Source organism: Eleutherodactylus coqui, chromosome 1 (assembly GCF_035609145.1).
Source record: "Eleutherodactylus coqui strain aEleCoq1 chromosome 1, aEleCoq1.hap1, whole genome shotgun sequence".
NCBI lineage: Eukaryota > Metazoa > Chordata > Amphibia > Anura > Eleutherodactylidae > Eleutherodactylus > Eleutherodactylus coqui.
The window spans coordinates 435,152,558-435,177,840 of NC_089837.1; the positions used below are offsets into that span (position 1 = coordinate 435,152,558).

Genomic DNA, 25,283 nt, shown 5'->3' on the forward strand with positions numbered 1-25,283 from the left:
TTTTTCAAGCATATTCATGGTCTGTATAGCTGCACACGCACACTATATGTGTGTGTGTGTATATATATATACTAAACAAAGACTACCTTACCCGCCCTTCTGTACGCTCCTTGTCGGCAATGCAGCGGCGTCATCTGATGATGTGGCTATACGTCACGTGCACGTGACCGGAATGTGTAGTTGGAACGCAACAATTCATTCCATCTGGAGGAGAGTAATGACGCATTAATGTCCAGCTGGAGCTGAAGGTCATGTGTCCACGGTACCATCTTGTGATGCAATTATGGTCATGTGACCAGGACGTGTTCTTGGAACGCTACCATGCGTTCCATCCAAGAAGTGTAATGACGCATGGACATAATAATAAGAATAAGGTATGCAGGGATTTTTATTTTTTTCCCTTACACGTACCATCCACTTTCTGAATAGCCTTACAGGCTATTATGGGGCCATGTGCTATCCAAGGAATTGAAGGACAACACATAGCCCAAATAAACAGCCATGTTAATGGGCCCTTATGCTGAGGCTTTATTCATGATTTATGGCACACTCATGTTCATTGGCCCTTATGGATATTTTGTGGGCTTGCTCTACAGGCAACTACTGAGGGCCTAGGTATTTGCTTGAACCAATAATTTCTACAATTTTAAATACATTTGGTACATTTTACGATTGCTCTTAGGTATGCCCCATTATCATGACACATGAAATAAAACCAGAAAGCTGCTCACTTAATCTTATTCGCTTATTCTTGCCGAATGCACAGAAGCAGAAAGTCACTTTAGAGGTTCAGATGTGAAAAGGATCTCAAACCAGCTCAAATGTTTTGTGGAAAAGAGAATTTAAGTTCATCCTACGTGTTTTAAACAGAAATTCTAAATCGTGGCATATTCTCAATGTCATGATTAGGACCTTCCACTCAAAACACGTAGGAAAAATAAAAGTTCTCTTTCTCATGTAATATCCGAGGTGCTGGATTATCCTTTTCACATTTGAACCTTTTTCATGACCATTTTAAAAACTGCCAAGCTAGACGTGAAAAGTATTAAAAATGCATGTGGAAATATATTATGTGATTAGTGCCAGTTCTCTTGTGTAAACAAAGGTGTGACTTTTTTCAATGCTCTTGCCACTTTTGACTAGCATGGATTTCATTTTCTAGTACACAATGGACAAAATTGAGCGGCATACACCTAATAAAATTTAGAGCACACTTCAAATTATCACTGGCATATGAAGTTCAAAGATTAATAAATTTACCCCCATGATGTACCTGCCATATACTCCAATTTTATGGAATCCCTAATGGATAGTCAAAATGAGAAGCTTCATGTTTCACCTGAGTTTTCCTGTCAGCAGGACAGCATGAAATAGTGTGAGACATGCTGATTTCAGTGGTGTGTAACTATGGTATAGTTTCATGAAGCTTACAGGTTATTAGTTGCAGCTAGATGGGAGTACTAGATACTAGGAACCCTGACAATAATTCTCAGCATTTTCCCTATGCACAATAATACGTTTTGGTTTTTTCTCTCTTTTTAGATTCCTAAAACCTCAATTGTTTTTACAACTGCTCCTTTACTTGTGACCAGAATACCCGTCCTTTCCTTGTTGTGTTATGTATAGATTTTGTGAATGTGCTCTTAAGCCCCATTGACACGCAAAGATGATCACTCAAAATTCGTTCAAAAGATAGGATGATTGACAGTTTGAGCGATCATTTAGCATAAGCTGTTTATTAGCTTCATTTGCATGTAAATGAGCCTCCGTGCGCTGTATGCAGAGAACATAAGGCGGTCTGTTCTCTGCATACAGCTCTTTTGTTCTGCCGTGGGACTGTAGCTGAATACAATGTTGTTATCGCTCCCATGGAAGAACGCAGTATGCATTCCCTGCTATCGGCTCTCCGGCCGATCAATGGATTTTAAGCTCAACGAAAAAAAAAGGTTTAACTAAAAATCATCGTTCGGTTGAAAGGTAAGCGATGGTAGCATTTACATGCAACAATTAGCGCTCAAAAGACATCGTTTGAGTGAATTTTGAGCGATAATCATTACGTGTAAATGGGGCTTTACCCTTTAGGACAGTGCAAGTAGATAACATTTCTGTGAAGTATGACCTGTTACTTCTTCATACAGCAACAGAGAGTTTAATATCTTAAGAGTGTTCCGAGTTGGGAGACTGAGTGAAGCCACTAACTTTATGAGTGATCTGGGAAATGTCAAGCCCTTGCTCCATGCTTCTGCACCATGCAACTTTGTGGGGATCCTCTCACGGTGAGTTTCTACATTTGAAGAGGTGATTTCCAAAGTAACATATACATTTTCCAAATAAATTGAGGCAAAAATGACTGTGCTTTTCATGATGCCTACTGTATCATTAGTTACATGTTATACTGTAGCCCTATAGCAGATCTGGGCCAGACTGGCTGATTCCAGTTTATGCATTAGCCTCCTATTATTATTTCTCAGGCTCTTACTTCTGGATATCATTGGCTGTGTGCTAGTCTTTTGTTTCATATTACGGTGTGGAGTGCTGGTTTGGCTCATTCACCTGTTCGTCCTAGAAGTTTTATGACTGTAATATTTTTATGTAACTTATGTCTTCTCTGTCCTCTACAGAGGGCTAATGTTACCAAAGATTATTGTGGAAGAATTTGGTGGTGAAAGGACGGATATTGGAAACCTTGGAAGTGGAATTTATTTCAGCGATTCAATAAGGTTAGTAAGAAAATGTAACCCAATTATAATTTTGATTAATAATGAAATTTAAAGAGACAATTCAGTTGTTTAGTTTCCATTAGAAAACGTTTGTTAGTTTGTGTTTAGTTTGCTTAGTTTTGGAAATGGATCCAATAACAATGTGAAGGCTGCAACAATCCGTATATAATACTGATGCTCTCTTCCAGTTTTCAAATTACCCTTTTATTTTGATCTTTTACATCACATGGCTTCTGTGCTGTCAGACTGCATTACAATTTAGGTGATGCAAGCTGAACAACACATACAGTACAAAGTACACAGAAAAGTTCTGGGAGTTGTTATAAATCCCTAACACAATCAGGAGTATTAAATCCAGAAATACTGTATTGAACCTGTAGATGTGGGGTGCCTTACTTCCCTCTACTGGTTTCTGTAAATGGACATTTTCTCTCTCCCTGCTAGCTGATATTGCTAGCTGATGTCTCCATGCTGCTGCACCCCCTCGTCCATTCTGTATCATTGAAATGCTGAGTGAGAAGTCACAACAACAACTTTCTCCTCCCCAGTCTTCTATTTACTGTATTACTCTAGATTGGTTATTTCTGATATCCACTTCTCCAGTACCTCTAACAGTTCACGTTTTCATTATTTCCTTAGTATTGCTGGTTTCACACTTCATTTTTAGGAGTCCAGCGCTGGTTCCTTCAGGTGTCCCTCCTCAATGCAGACAACTGCAAAGGCCAACAACGACACCATAGGAAAGATTATTGGATACGGAGACCTATTTGTTCAGGACAATTTGTTTTAGTCCTCATGTCCATTTGCATTTTACACGGCGTATTACGCGTGCAACACGGTGAATAGAATGAATGAAAGTTGATAGACTTTCATTGATCCATGCACATGAGCATGTAGACAGTGTGTACATACGCGCGAGAAATAGATCGCAACATGCTCTATTTCTCGTGTACCACGCAACGTGAGCTCTATGCTTTTGTATGGCAGCATATGCAACACTGCCTGTATGTGATTCTAGGAAACAGAGCAGGGAATTAAAAAAAAAAAGACAGAGTCACACCGATACGCCTGTGGACATGAGTTCTTATTTAAATATGTATAATTCAAAGCTGCTCCTACTTTTCAGTTTCATGGTGGCCTTATGGACAACATTGGTAGTTTGCATTCAGCAATTCATGGACTAAATTTGTCCCTGGACAGTTCTGTATATGAAAACCTCATCCTATTATGCCTTGATTTTAAACATTCGGGTTTATGCACCGATTCCTGGGAGCCATAAGGATCAACCCTAACCGCTATATGAATTCCACTGTTTATAATAACCAGCACATAAAGGATGAAGTATTCATATACAGAACTATACATAGTCACTTTGAGCTATGTTTTGATGAGAGGTAACCCAGGATTTACGTGACATTCCAAACACAATACAACAAACATTTGTTACCCAGTCTTTTATAAAACTTTTATACTTATCTTTTCTGTTGTAGCACAAGCGTAAAGTATTCCCAGCCAAGTGATGTCACTGGATCGCGGATCCTGGTGGTCTGTGATGTGGCACTGGGTAAATGCACCGACGTGTATCACAGAAATTACACACTCACTGAACCACCCCATGACTTCAACAGTGTGCATGGTGTCCAATGCAAAGATGGAGTTAACTCGGACTTTATAGTAAGTAGTGTTGGATTAATTTTTGCACCTATGTACTAAACCATCTGAAAATAGGTGTAATATAAATGCTATTAGATTTATATAATTTTGGGGGAAGTAAAAGCAAGTTTTTAATCTTTTTTTCAAAAAAGACTATAATTCACTTACTGTACTCGTATAATTTACTTCTCTATTCTTATCCTATATAGAGGCAAAAGAAAGAATAGTAAGATAACTAGGAGCTGTGTCTCATTAGAAATAGAAGGAATGCTCAGTGAGCACCAGTAATTTCTATGGTTTTTGTATGGCTACATGTTTATGGGTCAAACAACCGCTGTCTTCTGGCATAATACGATTAAACAGATACAAATATTTAAAACCACAAGAGTGTACATGATGGTGTCAGGAAAGGCTGGCCGAGAGGCTGATCGGCATTGGATATTTAGGTCTGCAGAAAATAAACGACTAACAAGAAGCGAATTAAGTATCATTCGTCGTTCAGTTGCTGGAAGCATTTACACTGAAAGATTCCTGCAATTCAGTGGGAATCTAAACAATAGTCGTTCAGTGTAAAAAGGCCCTGAGGCAAAAGTCTGAGAGAATAATTCATCCATGTGCAAAAAATATTCATTGCCATTTCATATACATTTATAAGTAACAGAGAACTCAGAAATCAGTTGAAAATAGAAGTTGAATAAAAGGGTAAATTAAAACAAAGTTCTATAAATATGTGGGACTATAACAACTTTAGTTATATTTTTCATTCACTTCTGTTTTTTGAAGAAAAAAAAATAAAGAACAATAAGCCTGCATGCCAAAATGATATCTATCTACCGAACAATGCCTACTAGCTGTATCCTCTCACATGTTTCTGGTTCTTTTTGAAAGCTGATCCTTGTTCTGATCTTCACTCTGTTTTCACTTCAACACTTATTCCACTTTCTCTCCTGTGCTCCATTTTATTTGATATTTGGCCTTCTCATTTCTTGCTTTATTTGTTTGATTCTATTATTTTTATTCCTCACTCCAGCCTTCCGTCAAACTTTTGGTCCGTCAGTTTATGCTTCTTACCCAAGCTTTGCTATTCAGTTAAAGCACTGTGTTTTAGTTAGTATTTGCTATAAAGGTTGTCTATCTTTTGATTGCTTTTTTCCCCCGAGTTTCAGTAAAGACTCCTTATCCTTGTGCACAATGCGTTTGCTTTGTGGATTCCATAGCCAAGTCTGCTGTGAAATCTGCACCATTTTAGCATTCTTTTTAATGCTGTGGACATCCAGATTGCAGGTAATACAGCACAGATTTTTCTGCATGTCGATCTTGAAATCCACATCATTAAAAAAAAAATTGGCATGTCAACTCCTGACACAGCTTCCACATGGAAGTCATGTCAGGCGGCTGCACCCACTTCTGCTCTATTGACTAGTGCTAAATCTATGTGTGGATCAACAGGAAAATCCAAGGCTAAGCTTTGGTTTTCAGTTGCAGACTAAAGTGTCAAATCAACGTTGGAAAAGCTCGATGTGGATCTGATCCTTCAAAGGTTGTCTGAACAAAGCCATAGGAGAGCTTGTATCTGCTACTAGAATCCATATTTACATGTATAAACATATAATTACTACTTGTGTAAAACATTTACAGCAGTGCTCACCAACCAGTGGCTCAGGACCCCATATTGTGTGGCTCTCCTGGGTTATAGCTTCATATGGCAATTCACATTATTACAGACATGTGCTAACCACCAAACAAGGTCAGGGTACTACACACTTAGCGGATCAGGAGTTTAATAATTAACCAATAGCTGCCATCGAAAACTTGGAATGCCCTCCCTCAATTTAGAAGTAAATGTTCCCCACAATGGCCCTTTGTCTCCTCTCCGTGATCTGCCACTTTTCATTGCCCCACATCACTCATCTCTTCCATTATTCACAATGGTCACTAACTGCACTTTCCGTGGGAAGGTAGGTGGATCACCTTGGTTTTGTATTTACTGTATGCCTACAATAGGAAATGAAGAAACACTTTGACCTTCTTGTATACTCTTTAGGATGATGAATATGTGGTGTATAATGTGAATCAAGTACAAATGAGATACATTGTTGAGTTTTCCACTGATGGGGACACTGTCGACCTGCAAGTGGAATCTTTGTTTATTTCAATTGATCAAACTCCAGATCAATGTAAGAGGCTGCCTGAACCATCAGAAGGTGAGGAATGTTAAAGGGGTTATCCAGTTTAGAAAATGGATTAGAAGATGCAAGCACCCTACTAATATGAGTTTTCCTATGTTAACAGATGTTTCAATAGGGGATCTACCTGATCGTGAGGTCACAAAAGCTGGTCTTAAAGGCAGTGACGGGCAGAAAATTCCTCTACAAAGCATACATGTCAAAGCTCGATTAATGGACCTTGTAGCTAAGGTGCATATGACTTTAAAATACTTTGCAATCTACAAGGCCTAGAATTTCTCAGATATATCAACTAATGTATGGTTTTTCTATTACAGGTGGTGATGTTCCAGACCTATAAGAATAATTCCACCTTCCCCATTGAGGCAAAATATGTTTTCCCTCTTGACAATACAGCATCTGTATGTGGGTTTGAAGCTTTTATCAATGGAAAACACATCATAGGAGAGGTACAATACTTGATTTAATTGTTTGCTGGTAAGAAAATTCTTTGCTCCGAACATAATTCTCATTTGTCAAATGATGTAAATAATCTGCAGGTAAAGGAAAAGCAGCAGGCACATCGAGAATACAGGGCTGCTATCAGTGAAGGACATGGAGCTTATCTCATGGATCAAGATGCTCCAGTAAGTTTCTGAAACCATTTATTGTGTACATTTTTATTTTCTAATAAATCTCTAGGGTCCATTTTCCTCTTGCACTGTAGACGTCTCTTTGTTCATAGTGCCAAGGTACTGTACACTAGAAAGTAACGAGACGATGTACAAGATGATCCACACAATCATTCGGCGGGAAATCTTTCTTTTTATTATAGAAATTATGGATAATTTACAAAAGGGATTATGGGTAATTTACAAAAGGGATTATGGGTAATTTACAAAAGGGATTATGGGTAATTTGAAAGGGAAACAGAAAGTGACAAATGAAAGTCTTCACACATGGCATAGGCAGATTGGAGCCAAGTCCATATCTTGCCACACAACATTATCATATAATGTTAGCATACATAGATTAGTATGGGGCCCCTATGCTTGTGGTGCTCCCGGGAAAGGCCCATGAGTTAAGATAGCACTGTGCAGCATATAGAGTCATTATAACAGCTAGTCTCCACCCACCAGCTCAGGGAAAACTGAAAATTAGAAATACACCAGAAGAGGGGAAAAATGCAGGATACAAGTCATAGAATGGCCAGAAATAGTGATATAGCTCAAGTATACATGCTGATAGTCGCTCGATAAACTTCAAGCAGTAATCATCAAACTATATTGGGAGGAACAATAAAAGGCAATCAAATTGCTTGACGTACTCATAGTGTGTAACTTTTTTTTTACATTTACAGTCAGTAAGAAACATAAAGCTCTATGTTTATATAAATATATAGGGTATGCCAAATAAAGCGTACATTAAAAACCATAAAACGTAAGAAAAAATGGACACAAACGTATGGAAACGTTATGACTATGCATTTAACATGTATGCAAAAAATATTTCTACCTGGTTTTTTTATGTACGTTTCACATATATATGAAACATACGTTAAAAAGATAACATGCACAACCATTTAGAAATGGAGCCTACAGAGGGGATGACTGCAAAATAAACCTAATGGCTCATTCACACTTGCGCCGGAGGCTTTGTTTAGAGCCCCCAGCGCAGATCCGGCATGAAATGACGGACAGGAGGACAGGAACGGAGCGGACCTCATTGTAGCCAATGGGATCCGTCTGGTACTGTTCGGTTTTGTCATAAACCAGAACCGCTTAGCCAGGGGATTCAGTGTTCCTGTCCTTATTGCAGAGCAGAAAAATAGGATATAATTCATATAATGGTTAGAAATAGTATTATTCTGTTATTTATTCTGAAATAGTGTACATACAGGGCAGTTTATTTTGAAAGTCATCTGCAACAACAGGTACACTTGACTATCTTCAGTTTATGTGTACAGTACTGTACCCTTTGGAAGATAACATTTTTAGCTGTTTATAAACCAATGGTGACGTTAAAAATTATTCCAAAATAGTGCACTAACAAAATATATGGAAAGTTTACAAATATACTCATTATTGACAGAACCTATAGTTAATTTTGCACTTGGTATTTTAGGATGTCTTTACAGTGAGTGTTGGAAATTTACCACCAAAGGCAACCGTTGTCATAAAAATCACCTATGTTATGGAACAACAGTTTCAGTATGGTTATACAAGTTTCACTATACCTGGAAATGTGGCACAGTGGCAACAAGACAACGCGTTAAAGGAAAACACTCAGGTAAAATATTAGTTTGCACCTAACTTTGTTAAAAGTATGTTTATCAGTAAAATAATTCATGTTGGCTGGAAACATTTTTGGTTTTGATTTCCATAGGACACTGTGACAAAAGTGGGCATTGAAAGTGACAAGGCAGCGGAGGGGTAAGTCTGAGAAACCACTATGTGGCTATTTTGTATCTGGTCAGTGTAATGGAACGTCATCTTCTAGAGTTTTGTGGTGTGTTTTCTATGTATTTTTTGTTTTTTATCCGTATCTCATCATGTATTGAGGCTAGAGGCAACCAAACGGGGTACTAGAGTCTCCTTTTGAATTGTACAGCTTTCTCCACTTAACTTAACCTTTCACTCTAAGGCCTTAGTCAGACGGGCGTTTTTTCGCGCGATTTGCAGATCGCATGACGGATGCGCATCCGCAAATCGCGTGACCGTTGCGCGCAAGTCGCCCGCAAATCGCCCGAAAATCTGCTCCTAGCCGCGTTTCATTAGAAACGGGCCGGAGCTGTCCAGCGCATTGCATTCAATGGAGACGGCAATAGAGCCCGCTCCATTTAAAGCAATGCGCTGCGGGCGAGCCCGGGATGAATTGTCGGGAAGGGTTTAAATATATAAGCCCTTCCCTGCAATGCATCCTAAAATGTGTAAAAATAAAAAATATATATATACTTACCTGCTCCCGGCAGCCGGAGTTCCGGTCCTGCTGTGGGTGTGAAGGGGGTGTGAGTCAGACCTGCCCCCTGATTGGCTCAGCGCTGAGCCAATCAGAGGCATGTCCCACTCACACCCATTCATGAATTCATGAATGGATGTGAGTCAGACCTGCCCCTGATTGGCTCAGCGCTGAGAGGCAGCAGTCACTCACCCATTCATGAATTCATGAATGGGTGTGTGAGTGAAACCTGCCTCTGATTGGTCAGGGCTGTGACCAATCAGAGGCAGATCATTCAGCAGGCGGGGATTTTAAAGCCCCGCCGGCTGATAGTGCCGAGAAGTAGTTCAGGAGAACTGACAGCGGCCGCGGCTGGACTCCGGCTGCAGCGGGAAGGTGAGTATACAATTTTTTTTTATTTTAACACATTTTAGGATGAATTGCAGGGAAGGGCTCATATATTTAAGCCCTTCCCGACAATTAACCCCGCGCACGCCGGCAGCCCATTGCTTTCAATGGAGCGGCTGTATTGCCGGCTCCATTGAATTCAATGGGCAAACATCGTTCTTCTCTGTCACAGCTGTTACAGCTGTGGCAGAGAAGATTGATTTGTCTTCTATATGTTCTCAATGGGGTCGGCGCTGCTGCCGCTGGCCCCATTGAGCGCATATAGAGAAGAGAACAGGAATCGCAGATCGCAGATAGGTGCGATCTGCGATTTTTTTGTTCTATAATTTATCGGACGAGCGCATAAAAAGCGCTCATGTGTCCGATACCATTGCAAAGCAATGGTTTTATAAAATCGCCGGACGCATGCGCATGCGCAAATCGCGGCTAAAAACGCCCGTCTGACTAAGGCCTAATATTGTAATCACTTACACATATCATCATTAAATTCACACACAGAGTTTCATTCAATTACAACAACTCCTTGTTGGTGCATTGCTTCTTTTGTCATTGAATGTACTTAAACTCCAAAACTAAATCTACCTAACACAAACCGAATGTATGACCATTCAGCCAAGATAGTATTCTTCTCTAGATGGAACCACAAAGAAAAAGACAGCATAGTAAAAAAATGCACAACACAATGCTAAAAAATCCACATGGATGAAAATGAATGAAAAACAAATAGAGATGATCGAGCATACTCACTAAGGGCAATTGCTCGAGCGAGCATTGCCCTTAGCGAGTACCTACCCGCTCGAGACAGAAGATTCGGGTGCCAGCGCGGGGGAACTGTGAGTAGCGGCAGTCAGCAGGGGGGAGTGGGGGGAAGAGAGGGAGAGAGAGATCTCCCCTCCGTTCCTCCCCGCTCTCCCCCGCAGCTCCCTGCCCGAGAGGTACTCACTAACAGCAATGCTCGCTCTAGTAATGCCCTTAGCGAGTATGCTTGCTCATCACTAAAAGCAAGCTTTATTAAGAACACATGAAAATAGATTTTATTCTGTCTAAGTCCCTCAAAATTCAATGTGTACTAAATATTGTACACGTAGACAAATAGACAGCGCCCAAGGCAAAGAGAATGGCTCGACACTCCGGTGGTGATTTTAATGTATAGAAGCACTAGCAACCGAAGGTTTAGACTTTACTACTTCCTGAGAGGGAACTCCCTCCTAGAGATTACAAAATTCTCACACACCCATAAAAGAGGGCGAATAACTAATAGCCCCTACTGTATGCCAACAGCATTATCGCTGCGGGGTGTATTAGTAGACCTCAGATTGCACACTGTTTTACACTTTCAAATGAACTAAACAAATCTTATAGGCATTCTAGTTCCAAGGACAGCCTGAGGTGCCCAGTGATTTCAAAACATATGATCTGTTATAGTTTGGAAGCTTATGGGATGTACCCAATTCTGGATTTATCCACAGTATCCAGATTCGTTATTGGGCTCTCCCTCCATGTACAGGTACTAGATGGTAAGATAATTTCCAGAAGTGAATCTGGTGCCTGGATCACTAGGTTATCAAAATTTATGTTTGTTAATATTTTAATGAAAATTCCCTTTGGTCTAAAAAAAATATGCAGATACAATATGACACGTTCAGTTATTTGTTGGTTGGAAAAAGATCATTATGCAAGCCTGCTTACTAAGGCTGCGTTCACACATGGCATTTTTGTTGCGGTTTTTAATTGCAGTTTTTCTGCAATTAAAAACACATCCTTTGTTTTAGAAACCGCATGTATTGTTAAAAACTGCAGGCGTGTTTCTTAATGCATTTTGTAATTACGGAAGAACAACAATTAAAAACCGCACAAAAACGCTATGTGTGAACACAACCTAATAGATACAGTAAGAAATGGCAATAATATCTAATTAAACCCCCAAATTTATCAATGTTGGGCTAACATCCAAATTACTATGTCGAAGATATATGAATACAAGAAGACATATTCAAATGTTTATTATTAGACAAAAACATCTTATTCAAAATTGCTTGTTAGCGAATTCAGTAAAATGTAGAAAATGTCAATGAGTATCAATAATATCAAAATTAATCACAAGTTTGTTAATATTGGGCCATCATCATAACAGATTGAACATAGTCTAGAACAGTGGTCCCCAACCTTTTTGGCACCAGGGACCGGCTTCAAGCAAGAACATTTTTACAAGGCCCGGCAAGGTTGGGCGGGACATGGGCAGGGCTTTGCTTATATGGGGCGGGGATATGAAGGGGGTTGGAGTTTAGTGCATACTTATTCAATTATGACATTTAGAATGTCCTGGCAGTACACACATAGGGCAGTATAATATATCTCCCCCCTCCCCCCCGCCTGGCAGCACACACATAGGGCAGTATATAATCTATCCCCCCCCAGCACACACATAGGGCAGCATATAATTTATCTCCCCCCCCCCCCAGTAAGGCAGCCCTTCCCAGTAATAAGCAGCCCCACCCCGAAATAAGCAGCCCCCCCAGTAATTAGCAACCCCTCCCCCAGTAATAAGTAGCCCCACCCCCAGTAATAAGCAGCCCCCCCAGTAATAAGCAGCCCCCGCCCGTAATAGGCATCCCACCCCCCCAGTAATAGGCAGCCCCCCCAGTAATAGGCAGCCCCCACTCCTCAGTAATAGGCAGCCACCCCAGTAATAACCAGCCCACCGCCCAGTAATAAGCAGCCCCCCCAGGAGTAAGCAGCCCCCCCAGTAGTAAGCAGCCCCCCCCCAGTAATAAGCAGCCCCCCCAGTAATAAGTAGCCCCCCGCCGTAATAAGCAGCCCCCCAGTAGTAAGCAGCCCCACACCCCAGTACTAAGCAGCCCCCCCCCAGTAGTAAGCAGCCTCCCCAGTAACAGGCAGCCCCCCCAGTAACAGGCAGCCCCCCCAGTAATAAGCAGCCCCCCCCCAGTAGTAAGCAGCCACCCCCCCAGTAGTAAGCAGCCCCCCCATTAGTAAGCAGCCCCCCAGTAGTAAGCAGCCCCCCCAGTAGTAAGCAGCCCCCCCCCCAGTAACAGGCAGCCCCCACCCCTCAGTAATAGGCAGTCCCCCCCAGTAGTAAGCAGCCCCCCCAGTAATAAGCACCCCCCCCCTATCCATATACTTACCTCCGCCCTGCTGTCAGCGTCGCTCTCTCTCTGCTTGCCCTAACGTCAGTGTGTAGCCCGGCACGCTTCCTCCCCGAGTCCTCTCCTGCGGAACTAATGAGCAGGGGACTCGGGGAGGAGGATCCTGGCTGCACACAGACCTCAGTGTGCGCCGGGATCAGCGCGATTACCAGCGGGGAGCTGCGCCGCCCCCGCTGGTAATCGCTTCAGTGCTGAGCGGCGTCGGCACACCGCAGGCCACATAACACGAGGCAGTGGGCCGGATTCGGCCCGCGGGTCTTGTGTTTAGAAGAAAAGTTCCCAGTGGTGCCGCGGACCGGCGCTAAGCACCTAACAGCCCGGCCCCGGTCCGCGGACCAGAGGTTGGGGACCCCTGGTCTAGAAGAACCACATATAAAAGAAACTGAAGTTCCCTAACTAAGAAAACTAAGACAAGTAATAATTTTATAATAACCACAACAAGACCAGATTGAAAAGTCTCATAATCAACATGAAAGCACATCCATCTCTGACTCTTGAGTTACGTGGAATAGTTGATAAATTAGTAGTCTACCTGCATAATTTGACATCTGTTGTTTTTTTTGAGAAAAAAAGCCTAATTGATCAGAGTGCATTATATGGGAAATCACTTTTTTCACACATGATGCCAAGACTTGGATTACACTTATTTAAGATAGTTTAGGCGAAGCCATGGTTTATCTTTGTCTCAGTAGCAAAGCGGTAAAAGCAGAATAAACATCTCTGCAGGTATGTAATGACTAGATAGAATGGACATCAACCAGGCAGAGGGTGGAGAGTATGCCAAAAATCTCAGCACACTTAGCAGCATATCATCTGTCAGGTATGGTAGAGGGAGCGTTGTGGCATGGACATGTATGGTGCCAGTGGAACTGGATCACTGCTGATTAATTGATTCTGAAGTGTGTAGAGCGAGACCTTCTGTTTACATGCAGTCAAATGCTGGAAAAAAGGTAGAACAGCAATTCATAGTTTAGTTGGATAATGACCCAAAGCATACTGCAAAAACACCCCAAGAGTTCTTAAAGGGAATCTGTCACCAGGTTTATGTCACAGAAACCCTGATTCCAGCAATGAGGCACCAGCTTTATTTGGATTGGAAGGTTGCTGTTTTTCTTTTTTTGCTGCATTGAATAGCAAAAGGGACCACACTATTCCATGCAGAGGCATCTAGTAAGAGAATGTATACCATGCGGTATACTTCTGTCATTTTACAGCATGGTGGAATCTGTTGGATGTATTCTTCCGAGGCTTCCATCAGAAATTCTCCAGACAGAAACTGTGGATTACACTAAAAATGCAATGTAAAAAGCGCTTCACTTTTAAGCCTGTGAAAAAGGAGGGTCTATGTAAAAACTGGCTGTAGTTTCTAAATGGTTAATGTAATGTTTTTGGCAAATCCCTTGAATTAAAACTGAACGCCTACTCTTCATTCACATCTTGATGGCTTATATTCACATCCATTGTGGTGGTGTACAGTAAGCAAATACTGAAAGTTATGTCACTGTCATAATACTTCTAGACCAAGTTTATATACAATGCTAATTACTTACAATGCTGCCTCTTACGTCTTGCAATGCTGCCTCCAAGATATGAATTATGGATTTTACATCTTTGCAGCATTCAGAATAAATTAGCAAAAATACTCTGGGAAAAAAAACATTGCATGCCATTGTATTATTATTTAAAAGGTAAATCGTTTTTTTCCATTCAAATTCTTTTTCAGACCTTTTTGTCTGGATATGTCCATTGAGATGCCAAGGAAAATAGAACAAATTGTATGTTATACACACAAACTCAAAATCAAGGTAAGTCCTCTTCATTTCTGGGATAGCAGATGTACAGACTGAAATCAGGGACATACTTAACAGACCGGGGGGGCAGATTTGTGCCCCCTAAAAAATTAGGGACTCATGTCTAATATCTCTAATCTCATCTGGCCCAGAGCTTTATCAAGGCTTCTCCCAGCCTGACTGGCTTGCTGCTATCCCAATGTTGTTTCTGCTACTGCCCACCAAATACTGCTCTTTCGTTGCTTTCTTAGATGTCACTTAAAGACTATGGACACTTTTGGGGCATATTTTTCATAAATGCATATATTTGGGGCTAAAAAGTATTTTTGTCATAGGATTTTATTTAAAAAGTTGCTCCGTTTTGTCTTCACCAGCTTCTATGTATATAGCAAGCAGCAAAATTCTGTTCACAATAAAATCCACCGGTGAACGCATCAGAAGGCTCCGCCTCCAGCCACTGTTTTTGCTCTCCTGAACAAACACCTAAGCTCATTTATGTCCAAATCAAAGTATATATTGCAGCTTCTGAGTGGGGCTTGGCCAAGGGAGGACAACGTAACATTATATGTCTCCTATTGCAGAAGGGAGAGGCATCTTCTGCAGTCAGTTATCTTCCAGCTCGGGTACACATAGAACTCCTGGAGCCCCATAACAGAATTGACAACCAAAAAAAATAAAATAAAATTTGAGACATCTATAACATGGTGGGTTTGCACAACTCTGCATTGCAGTCACAGACTCTGCACTGCACTGCCTGACCGAAGTAGCAGGTGGGGTACATACAGACAGCTGCACTTGTAATTGCAGGATGGGGTCCCAATGACTTCAGTGAGAGCTGCACATGCAATTAAAAGTGCTGGCCACTACACAGGGGTCAGAGCAGCAGCTTGTGCTCTGATCCTGATGTATCCCAGCGGGCTACATTAAATGAGGCGTCGGGACGGATTTGGCCAGTGGGCATTGTGTTTGCCATCTGTTCAGACCAACTAGACTATAAGTTGCAAAGAGACTAATGCTGCTGGCTTAACATTCGGGGAAGGAGGAGATAAGTCAGCAGTGAGACAGGAGGTAGGGCCATTTAACACCAGTCCTAGTAGTTGCGTGGTCTGCCTACATTGGCAGCACACCACTACTTGTAGCCAGTCAAAGGATTGTGAGCAGAAGAGAGGAGGGAAATGGCTGCTCTTCTGGGACACACATCACACATATTCTTAATATCATTCTTACAGCTTTAATTGCAATATGAGACTTAGTGAGCTAAAAAGTAAAAAAAACTATTCCTTAGTAATCTCGTTTGTTTAGTTGTGACATCCTTTAACCCCACACTAAGGCTTGCTTTCCTAGCTATGTTAGAGCTGAGTTTTTAGGTAATTCTTTGGTAGGAAATGTTTTTTATTTGAATATATTTTGTTGAATTGAATTGGGTCTCAGACTTTACCTCTACATTCAGGTCATTGTAAAACTAAAGTCCATTGTCTGTATTGCAGAGAACTGAGTGCAAAGCTGTAATTCAAACCGAAGAGTCCAGCTCTTTCAATGAGAACGGTATTTGTGTTGATATATATGTAGAAGATGCCTATATCCCAAGGATGTGGGTTGAGAATCACCCAGATGAGGACAGTCAGGTAAATGGAGTAACTATACTTTCTTCTAATGAGCTACTAGAAATCAGATCATATTAATCATCCATCCACAGCAGCTATACATAAAGTGCTTGGTATACTATAGATGAAGCTTGTACTAGTGACACAATTACAAGTGGTGCACATTGCAGCCTATTAGTGATGCCTATAATACGATGGCCTGTCCTGCACCTTTTAATTATACGTTTGGTTACATTCTACTGTAGAATAGGCTTATGAGAATGTAATAGGACGGCAGCCATGTTAATTTGTCACAGTGATTACTCTGCAGTCAAATTGAGCATCTTTTGCTGATTAAGGCCGCCTGCACACGGGCGGAAATCCCGCGGCGGGATTTCCACCGCTCAAAGCCTGCATAGGAGTGCGTTACAATACGCACTCCTATGCAGACGGCCGCGGTTTGGCTGCGCGAAATCTCGCGCGGCAAACAAACCGCGGCATGTCCTATTTTTGTGCGGGGCTCGCAGAGCATCGCACAGAAACGTCACTCACCCGGCCGCCGGCTGCCCAGCAGCCGGCACATGAAAGAGCCGGGGCCGCCGGGTGCGGGTGAGTACGCGCTCGTCTCTGCAGGCGCTCGGGTCGGGTCTCGCGGTGAGAATTGTCGCCGCCGGATCCGACCTGCTCGTCTGCAGGCGGCCTAAAGATATTTATGAAATTATTTAGAATTACATGATTTATTTTGTATATTTTCCTATACAACTTTTTAACGCTTTTAAATTGTTAGTGAAATGAATATGACAGGCTTTTTGTGAGCAAGTAGCCATCACCTGTGTCAATTATTTTGTACTTTTCCTTTTCAAGATTTAAAAAATTGTATAGAAAAATAAGAAGGGACCTTGATGATTAGAACATTCCAAGGTCCTAGATTCAATGTCTCGGGTCATTGCGCCCTGTTCTCCTGTCTCTCTCTAAGCAATTATTGTATCTTTATATTCTGAGAAGTTAATCACGTAGGATTCTACTGCGTCTGTGCTGCTTTTCCTTCAGCAATTTAAATGTTAAATTCCTTATCTTGCATGTTTATGTTTCTTTGACCAATGGTAATAAATGAATTATAATAGATTTAAATTATTGTAATTCAATCATGTGCCTGTATGAAAGCTGCTGTCTGGCAGTCAATAAACAGATTACTTTGGATCACATCCCATGCTGTGTGATTTATTGTTAGTTTCCTGAGATCAGTTTACCTCTAAAAATTGAATTTGGACCCCAATAGCATACCTTATAGCAAATATTGGTTTGCTCTAACATTTTTGGTGCCCCACATTGGGATCCAAATTTAGTTGTATAGAGGTAAGCTGAGCTCAGGAGATTAACTGTCACCACACCAAGATTTAGCATGATCCAAGTAATCTGTTTATTGAGTGACAGGCGACAGTATTTATAGGGGCATATGTTCAATTACAATAATTCAAATCTATTATTTATTTTTTACCATTGGTCAAAGAACATAAACAAAATATAAATATACAAGGAATTTAACATATAAAATGCCAACCAAATGCACGCAGGCGCAGAGTTGACCATACATGATTAACTTCTTGGAGCAATAAATCTAAACAATAAGTTGTTTAGAGAGAATGTTTAAGAACATTTGTGCACAGCTAGGAACATGTCAGTTTGACCTGCCGGCTAGTCTAAACGCCACAGTAGCTATCTTCTAGAACAAAAGCCTTATTGATTCACTCAAGGTTTTTTAAATAACCGTTTAATATCCATATATCCTCCAGAAGAGAACAAATCAATACAGTAAAAAGAGACACAGAAGATGGCTACAGGCTTACAAAATGGCTATGCATAGAATAGAACATGGAGTCATATTCATTTCACTAACAAAATTAATGTTATTAAAGATTTGGGCCGGGCCCACACAACAGTTTTACCTCTGTGTGAGACGGTATATTGTCGCACAATAGCGATTTTTGCCTGCACATGACAGTGCATCTCACGCATGCTGTTATGCGCAGTCCTCATTATTTTATTTTTTTTCAAATTTCCTGCTTTGTCGCTTACCGACATTGTGTATAAATGCCATACATATGCAATGTATATATGTACAGCGTTTATTATGCACCCATAGAGAACAGTAAGGTTCTATCATGTGTTATACGCAGTAAAATAGAACATGTTGCATTCTTTTTTTTTTTCTGATCATATTACATGCAATAAATATACGCAGGGAAGGATGGATCAATAAAAATCAGTGTACTTTCATTGACTCCATTCACGGCGTATTATGCATGTGTAATATGTAAGTAAATCATACACTTGTGAGCCAGAAAATATATCACCAATAATTGTTTTGCTAATTAAACCATATAGAGAAACATATTCCATTTTTCTTATCTGTTTTTATATTTTTGATTGTAGAATGTTGTCTGTACATGACTATGGGAGCTGCCATCTTGCCTGAGCTCTATTAAGCAGCAATTAGAGCTTTCAGAGTTATGCTTTACAGCAGCTTCATGGGCCATCTACACAATGGACAGAAGCTGAATCCTTAATTTGCATGGGAGACTGTTTTAGGCATGTTCTACAAACTGCACAGAGCTCATTTTGCAGGGAAGGGGTGAATCCTGTAGTATCTACATATAGATGTTTACCTTTCAGTGTAATGCTGCCTGTGATGTTAGTGAGATGACTGCTGCTAAGTTTACTCTACAGGTTAGGAAGTATAGGACAACTCCCAGGTCAGTGTGAAATATGCAGGATTTTTGGATTTTTAAAAAATATGGATTGTGACCAAACATTAAAAAAAAAATTCCAAATATTTTTTTAACTATGTTTAATACACAAATGTGTTTGTATAATAGGTCATATCTTCCCTCTGAGGCTGCCATCTCGCGTGGTGGAATTGCTGCGGGCATTTTGCAACAGAATACCTGCAAGAATTCCACGATGGCCAAATGCGCACCTGAATAGTGCAGATCTAGCCACAGTTTCACTTAAGGAACAGCTATGGAATTCAACCCTTGCATAGACATGCTGTGGAATCAGAATATGCAGTGTTTTATAAAAATACAGCAAATTCGTCACCGGAATTCTCCACACCATGTCTAGGGGATTTTTGTCTTCTACATGGCTTGTATTGTAAACGCTGCATAATTTGCCGCTTGTGTGAAGGTGGCCTAAAGGGGTTTTCCTTCAGAACTACACTATTAATGACTAATCGTCTGGATAGGTCATCAATAATTGATTAGCTAGAGTCCACTGCTTGGGATCTTTGCCGATCAGCTGACTGAAGTGACAGCTTGGCTTAGCGCATCTGTAATTTCATTCCATGACAGGCACAGTGCCGTACATGGTATAGCAGCTGTGCCTGGTATTGCACCTTGGTCCCATTCACTTGAGTGGGATGGAGCAGCTCTTCAGTCGTGTGACCGATGTACATGATGTCACAGGCCTGAAAAGGGGCTGCGGGACACACCTGAGGTCCGTGGCCTTTTTTAGTCACCTGATCAGCAGGGATCCCAAACAGTGGACACCACCAATCAACTATTGATGACCTATCTTTAGGGCAGGTCAATAATAGTTTTAGTCCATTAAACCCCTTTAATTATTTATAATAGCCATTGAGGCTTTTAGAGTAACTGCAGGTGATGCTGTACCTGCTGAGCATATAGTAAGGCCAGTTTCACTCGAGTATATTACAGGTGCAATAAAAGATCTTACTTCCAATGTCTTATCTATAGGCATCTGGAATGCTTTTTCCATTGTTATACCTTTTCTGAGATTCTGGGAGGTGTTAGATAACTATTACTGTACATGCTCAACATGCTCCAATTGCTTTATATGACCTCTATTGAAGTAATTGGAGCCTATAGTAGTCTATGAATGTCAGTAACCAAAAGTAGGACTACAGTCTGAGTATGTGCAAAGCAAGGAAAGCACAGCTTGGACAAGAAAACAATATAGCCATAGCTGCATGGACTCGGCCAAGTGTAGTACACCAGCAGAGCGAAATGTTCATTGAAATGTCACTTACTGGAGATTGGGTTAATCGGAAAACCCATTAGGGTGCCCATACACAGTGTGGATCTCTGCTGCAACTGTGGACGGGTCTCCACTGATTGCTGAGCGGCACCTGCATGATACAATGACAAGTCCAGGTGCCGGTGGGCAATCAGCAGAGATTTACCTGCGGTTGTATCTGATATCCGCATTGTGTATGGGAATGAAAAAAGTTAATCCATAAGACAATTCCTTGTGAGCAGCGGCGTAACTTGAAGCTCCTGGGCCCCAATGCAAAACCTGGAACGGGGCCCCCAACTATAATGCTTTATTCATAGTACTGGGCTCCCTTTATGGAGAAGAGAGGCCTTATGGGCCCCCCAAGGCTCCTGGGCCCGGGTGTAACCGCATCCCCTGCATCCTCTATAGTTATGCCCCTGCTTGTGAGCTGATCCTCCTTTCCTTGTTACGGAGTTCTGTTAATGTGCAGGTAACACACTTACACTAATTGCTTCTTTTTTATAGGCATGCATGTTGGTTTTCAAACCTAGTTTTGAAGATGTTGATTATAGTTTCCGTGGAGATGTATATTTGACAATATGCCTTGATTGTTCCAACTCCATGGAGTCCTCTTTTCACAGTGCTAAACAGGTTGCACTGCTCGCACTTCAACATTTAAGCTACAGCTATGTGAACTTTGTCCTTTTTGGGTCAAGTAAGTGAAACGTATATTCTTAAAGTGTATCTCCTACCAATTTTCATAATTTATTTAGTAATACTTTTTAATATATTCCCTTGTTTATGCTTACGTAAATTAATTTTTTAGATTTTCTTTTATGCTTCTTTGTGCCTTTTGTCAGACATGCTCACATACTCGGACATACTCACCTAATCCGCTACCCTGCCGCTCCTGTTCCACCAGCGCCCAGTCCCCTACTGATTTGCACTTCCAGCTGCAGATCGATGATATCCTGACAGCTGGTCATGTGACTGATGCAGTTAATCACTGGCCAGTGTGAGCTGATGATTGGCTGTAGTAGTCACATAGCCCTAGCATCGAAACATCATTAATCTGCAGCTGGAAGTGAAGACCAGTGGGAGACCATGTACCCGCAGGATGGAAGTGGTGGGGAAGTTGAGTATGTCTTCTTGTATGTTGGTACTGCAAGCTGAGCCAGTTTTTGAATTAAGAAATACATTACCCCAGATAACTCCTTTTAAGGCGTAGTGGACTGACCAATCAGTTTTAGTTTAGCTAAACAGTCAGTCTTGTGCCATCCATAGGTGGCTACTTTGTAAGTCATTGCCTAGCCTTTTGAAGAACCTTGAACCATAACCAGTGTTACTAATCAAATCAAAAGAAAAAGTTTGGTAGCACATTAAGGCCCTTTTACAGGTTTGCCAGAATGCTTGTTTGCTTGACTGTCAGCCCATGTAAAGCTGCATCTGATCGGCCAACAAACAAGCAAACATGTGAACAGGGGATGTGTTGGCAACAGTGATGATTCTGTATGTGGAACGAATGATCACAGTCCCCCAGTAGAGTCTGATTGGTCTGAGTAATAGCCCATTTAATGAGTGCTGATCTTATTAATCAGCATTGGTTTAACACTACAATTGGCCCAATTGAAAAAAGTCTTATCGCTCTCAAAAAAAAAATACTGTAATAGTCTTGGAGTTGTGATGCCTTTGAATGCCTAATGGTCTTTTTACAACAAGATTAGCGCTTGCCTTCACACAGGCCAATTCAGACAGTATGGGAAACGAATGATCATTCCTCCCCAGTACTGTTCCATCTCTGTTGGCATCCTATACCCCATCTATATGAGAGATGTGCTGTTGACAACAATGATTTTTAGTGCTACACAAAAGATACATTCACCCACCAAACAGGCGTTTCCTTGTCTGTCAGTTGCTTAACAGCATCTTAACATTGGCAGCTGAATGAGTGAATGTTCATTCACAATCCTCTCTCTGTGTAAGGGTGCGGACAGACGAGCGCATAAACGGCGTGTTTTTGCGACCAAATGTATATACGTGACCATCTGAGGCAATGGTTTCGAATGTATTCGTTCACATGGGCGATTTTACGGCGCGTAAAAACGGCAATTCGAAAAAAAACGGAACATATGCGACCGAAATACGCGCCAACGCATATTCGATCGCCGAAAAGACCATTTGCAAAGTAGGAACAAACGAAAATACACTTTCTAGCTCTGGTCGTGATCGGTGAAAAACGATCGCTCGGGCGATTATACGTTGCGCTCGTGCGAACGTAAATACGCCTACGCTCGTCTGCCCGCACCCTAAGGAGCATGAATTAGCACAAATGAATGGATCGTTCCTGTCAGCTGTTCAGAGCAGATCAGTACCTCCATCTAATTTGCCGCAATTACCAGAGGCTTCCTGTCTGCATTGGCCAATATTTCTGCAGAATGATTTAATATCTACTTTAATCTATTCCATGATGAATTGCTGCGGTTCTGAAGGCCAAAAAAAGTCCAACACACTACTTGATGTTGTCTCTAATAAAATGGCCATTCAGTGTATGTATCATATGATTCTAGAATGATTGGTCCAAAGGCAAAAACCAGCAACATTTTGATGATGCTGTAAGAGAACAGAGGGCACTATTCACTTATATCATATGCAAGTACATGTACAGGTGCTACCCATGGGTTCTGCGTGAAAAGTTTCACATAAAACACTGCAATGAATATTTATAATGAAAATCTAATGTTGTAATTGTTTTTCTCAGATTATAAAGAACTTTATAGCTACCCAAAGCCATACCACCACGACACTTCAGCAATCGAACAGTTTATAAAAGTAAGCTCTCCAACATCGATTATTAGAAATGAACCGTTGTTTATAGTTATCAGCAGATATTTATACTGTTTTTAGTACTATGATTCTGTGATCTTTTGCATATAACACCGTGCAACACAATTTTTGTAACATATAAGCAGATAGGCGGCTTATAGTGACTTTAGTGCGCTGAATTCAAATATGATATCCGTTTTTTTCTGCCACGTAAGGTTTTCTAATTATGGAGAATAATGTAATCCAGTTGTCATTGAATTGTATTTTTTGGAAATATGCCTATACTATCCAGTAACCTTGCTTAATAGAAAGAATAACAAAAGTGATTGTGCAGCTATTTCGAAATCACTGTTACACACCGCGTGCTCACTGAACACTATAAGGGTAGGTTTATGTAACATATAGGGTACACACCACATGCTGACTGAACACTATAAGGGTAGGTTTATGTAACATATAGGGTACACACCGCATGCTCACTGAACATTATAAGGGTAGGTTTATGTAACATATAGGGTATATTTCCACGTGGCATAAACCCTGTGGATCATCCACAAGTAAGTTGTAATTAATGAACTGTGATTTTAGAGGTCATTGGTTAGACTAAATAAAAGAATCAAAATCCTAAAACAAAAATACATGTTTGGTATCACTGCGTCCATAAAAGTCCGATCTATCAAAGTAATTTACCCCACACGGTAAAACAAGACGCACCGAAAGATGGTGGAATTTCGTTTTTTGTGGGGTTTTTTTCCATTTTACTCCACTCAGAACTTTTTAAAAGTTTTTCAGTTCATTATATGGTACTTTAAAAATAGTACTATTGAAAAACTACAACTCATCCCGCAAAAAACAAGCCTACATTAATGGATAAATAAAGGAGTTACAATTTTTTAAAACAAAAAAAAAGCTTGGTCACTAAAGGGGTTAAATATTTTGAAAATTAGACGTGCTGCTGTTATTCAGTTTTACCAGTATAATCAGCATGTTTTAATTTTACAGAAACATCAATTACTTTCGGTTACAAACATTTTTTAAACATTTGTTGCACGGTGTAATTTACCATGACTTACTGTAAGGTTTTCATTAACCCATAGGAAGCAAAACCCACCATGGGAAGCACTGAATTCTGGAAGGTTCTACGGTCCTTGTACTTGCTCAGACCACAAACGGGAAATCATAAAGTTGTCCTTATTAGTGATGGACATGTTCAAAATGAAAACTTGGTCTTTCAGATTCTAAAAAAGAATCTTTTTCAACTGTTCACTTGTGGCGTAGGGTAAGTGCTAATAATTATTTATAGCATTTTATATTTGCCTTAGGCCTCATTCACGCAAGCGTTTTATCGTGGCTAATTTGCTGTGATAAAACGTTGGCCGAAAATCGTGGCAATCTGAAGCATTGGATTCCAATGCATTCATTCAGATGGGCGATATTTAACCACGTAAAATCAGCCAGCTGGAAATGATAGCACATATGCGGCTGTTTCTGGCAGCTGGCAAAGATAAACCTTGTCTTATCTTTTGGCTGGAACAAGCTGATGGCTCCCATAGACTCCTTTGGGAGCCCATGGGAGCTGTTAGAAAGAGGAGAAGAAGGGAAGGGATGGGAGTTTAACAGTAGCAAGCCCAGCTAAACTCTCTCCCCCTCCCTTTGCCGACAGCTGCCATAGACTTCTATGGGAGCTGCCATCAAAGGGAGGGAGTTTAGCAGGGCTTCACGCTGCCAAACTATGTCAGCTTATAATAAAAGAGACGTCAGGCAGCAGGTTTGGTGCGGTTGTTTTTATGCATTCATGAGAATACACTGACAATAGTGCCTCCTCAGCACACAAGGTAGCGACGTTTCGACTCTAGAAATGAGTCTTTGTCAAGCCAGACAAGACTCATTTCTAGAGTCGAAACGTCGCTACCTTGTGTGCTGAGGAGGCACTATTGTCAGTGTATTCTCATGAATGCATAAAAACAACCGCACCAAACCTGCTGCCTGACGTCTCTTTTATTATACGTATACTCTTGGGAATTTG

At 40.9% G+C, this 25,283-nt stretch overlaps 1 protein-coding gene across 8 annotated transcripts in view; it reads left to right on the top strand.

The window, feature by feature from the left end:
• The window catches only part of PARP4 (poly(ADP-ribose) polymerase family member 4), a 150,386-nt gene that overhangs the window by 23,256 nt on the left and 101,847 nt on the right, over positions 1-25,283 (top strand). For all 8 annotated transcript variants that reach the window (XM_066582152.1, XM_066582157.1, XM_066582155.1 and 5 more), the window contains exons 11-24: positions 2,139-2,276; positions 2,622-2,720; positions 4,211-4,394; positions 6,418-6,577; positions 6,666-6,790; positions 6,877-7,008; positions 7,099-7,185; positions 8,663-8,827; positions 8,924-8,970; positions 14,771-14,852; positions 16,325-16,462; positions 20,960-21,149; positions 23,193-23,263; positions 24,355-24,536. In XM_066582152.1, coding sequence (XP_066438249.1) covers positions 2,139-2,276; positions 2,622-2,720; positions 4,211-4,394; positions 6,418-6,577; positions 6,666-6,790; positions 6,877-7,008; positions 7,099-7,185; positions 8,663-8,827; positions 8,924-8,970; positions 14,771-14,852; positions 16,325-16,462; positions 20,960-21,149; positions 23,193-23,263; positions 24,355-24,536 — 1,800 coding nt within the window. The remainder of the gene's footprint in view (positions 1-2,138; positions 2,277-2,621; positions 2,721-4,210; positions 4,395-6,417; positions 6,578-6,665; positions 6,791-6,876; positions 7,009-7,098; positions 7,186-8,662; positions 8,828-8,923; positions 8,971-14,770; positions 14,853-16,324; positions 16,463-20,959; positions 21,150-23,192; positions 23,264-24,354; positions 24,537-25,283) is intronic.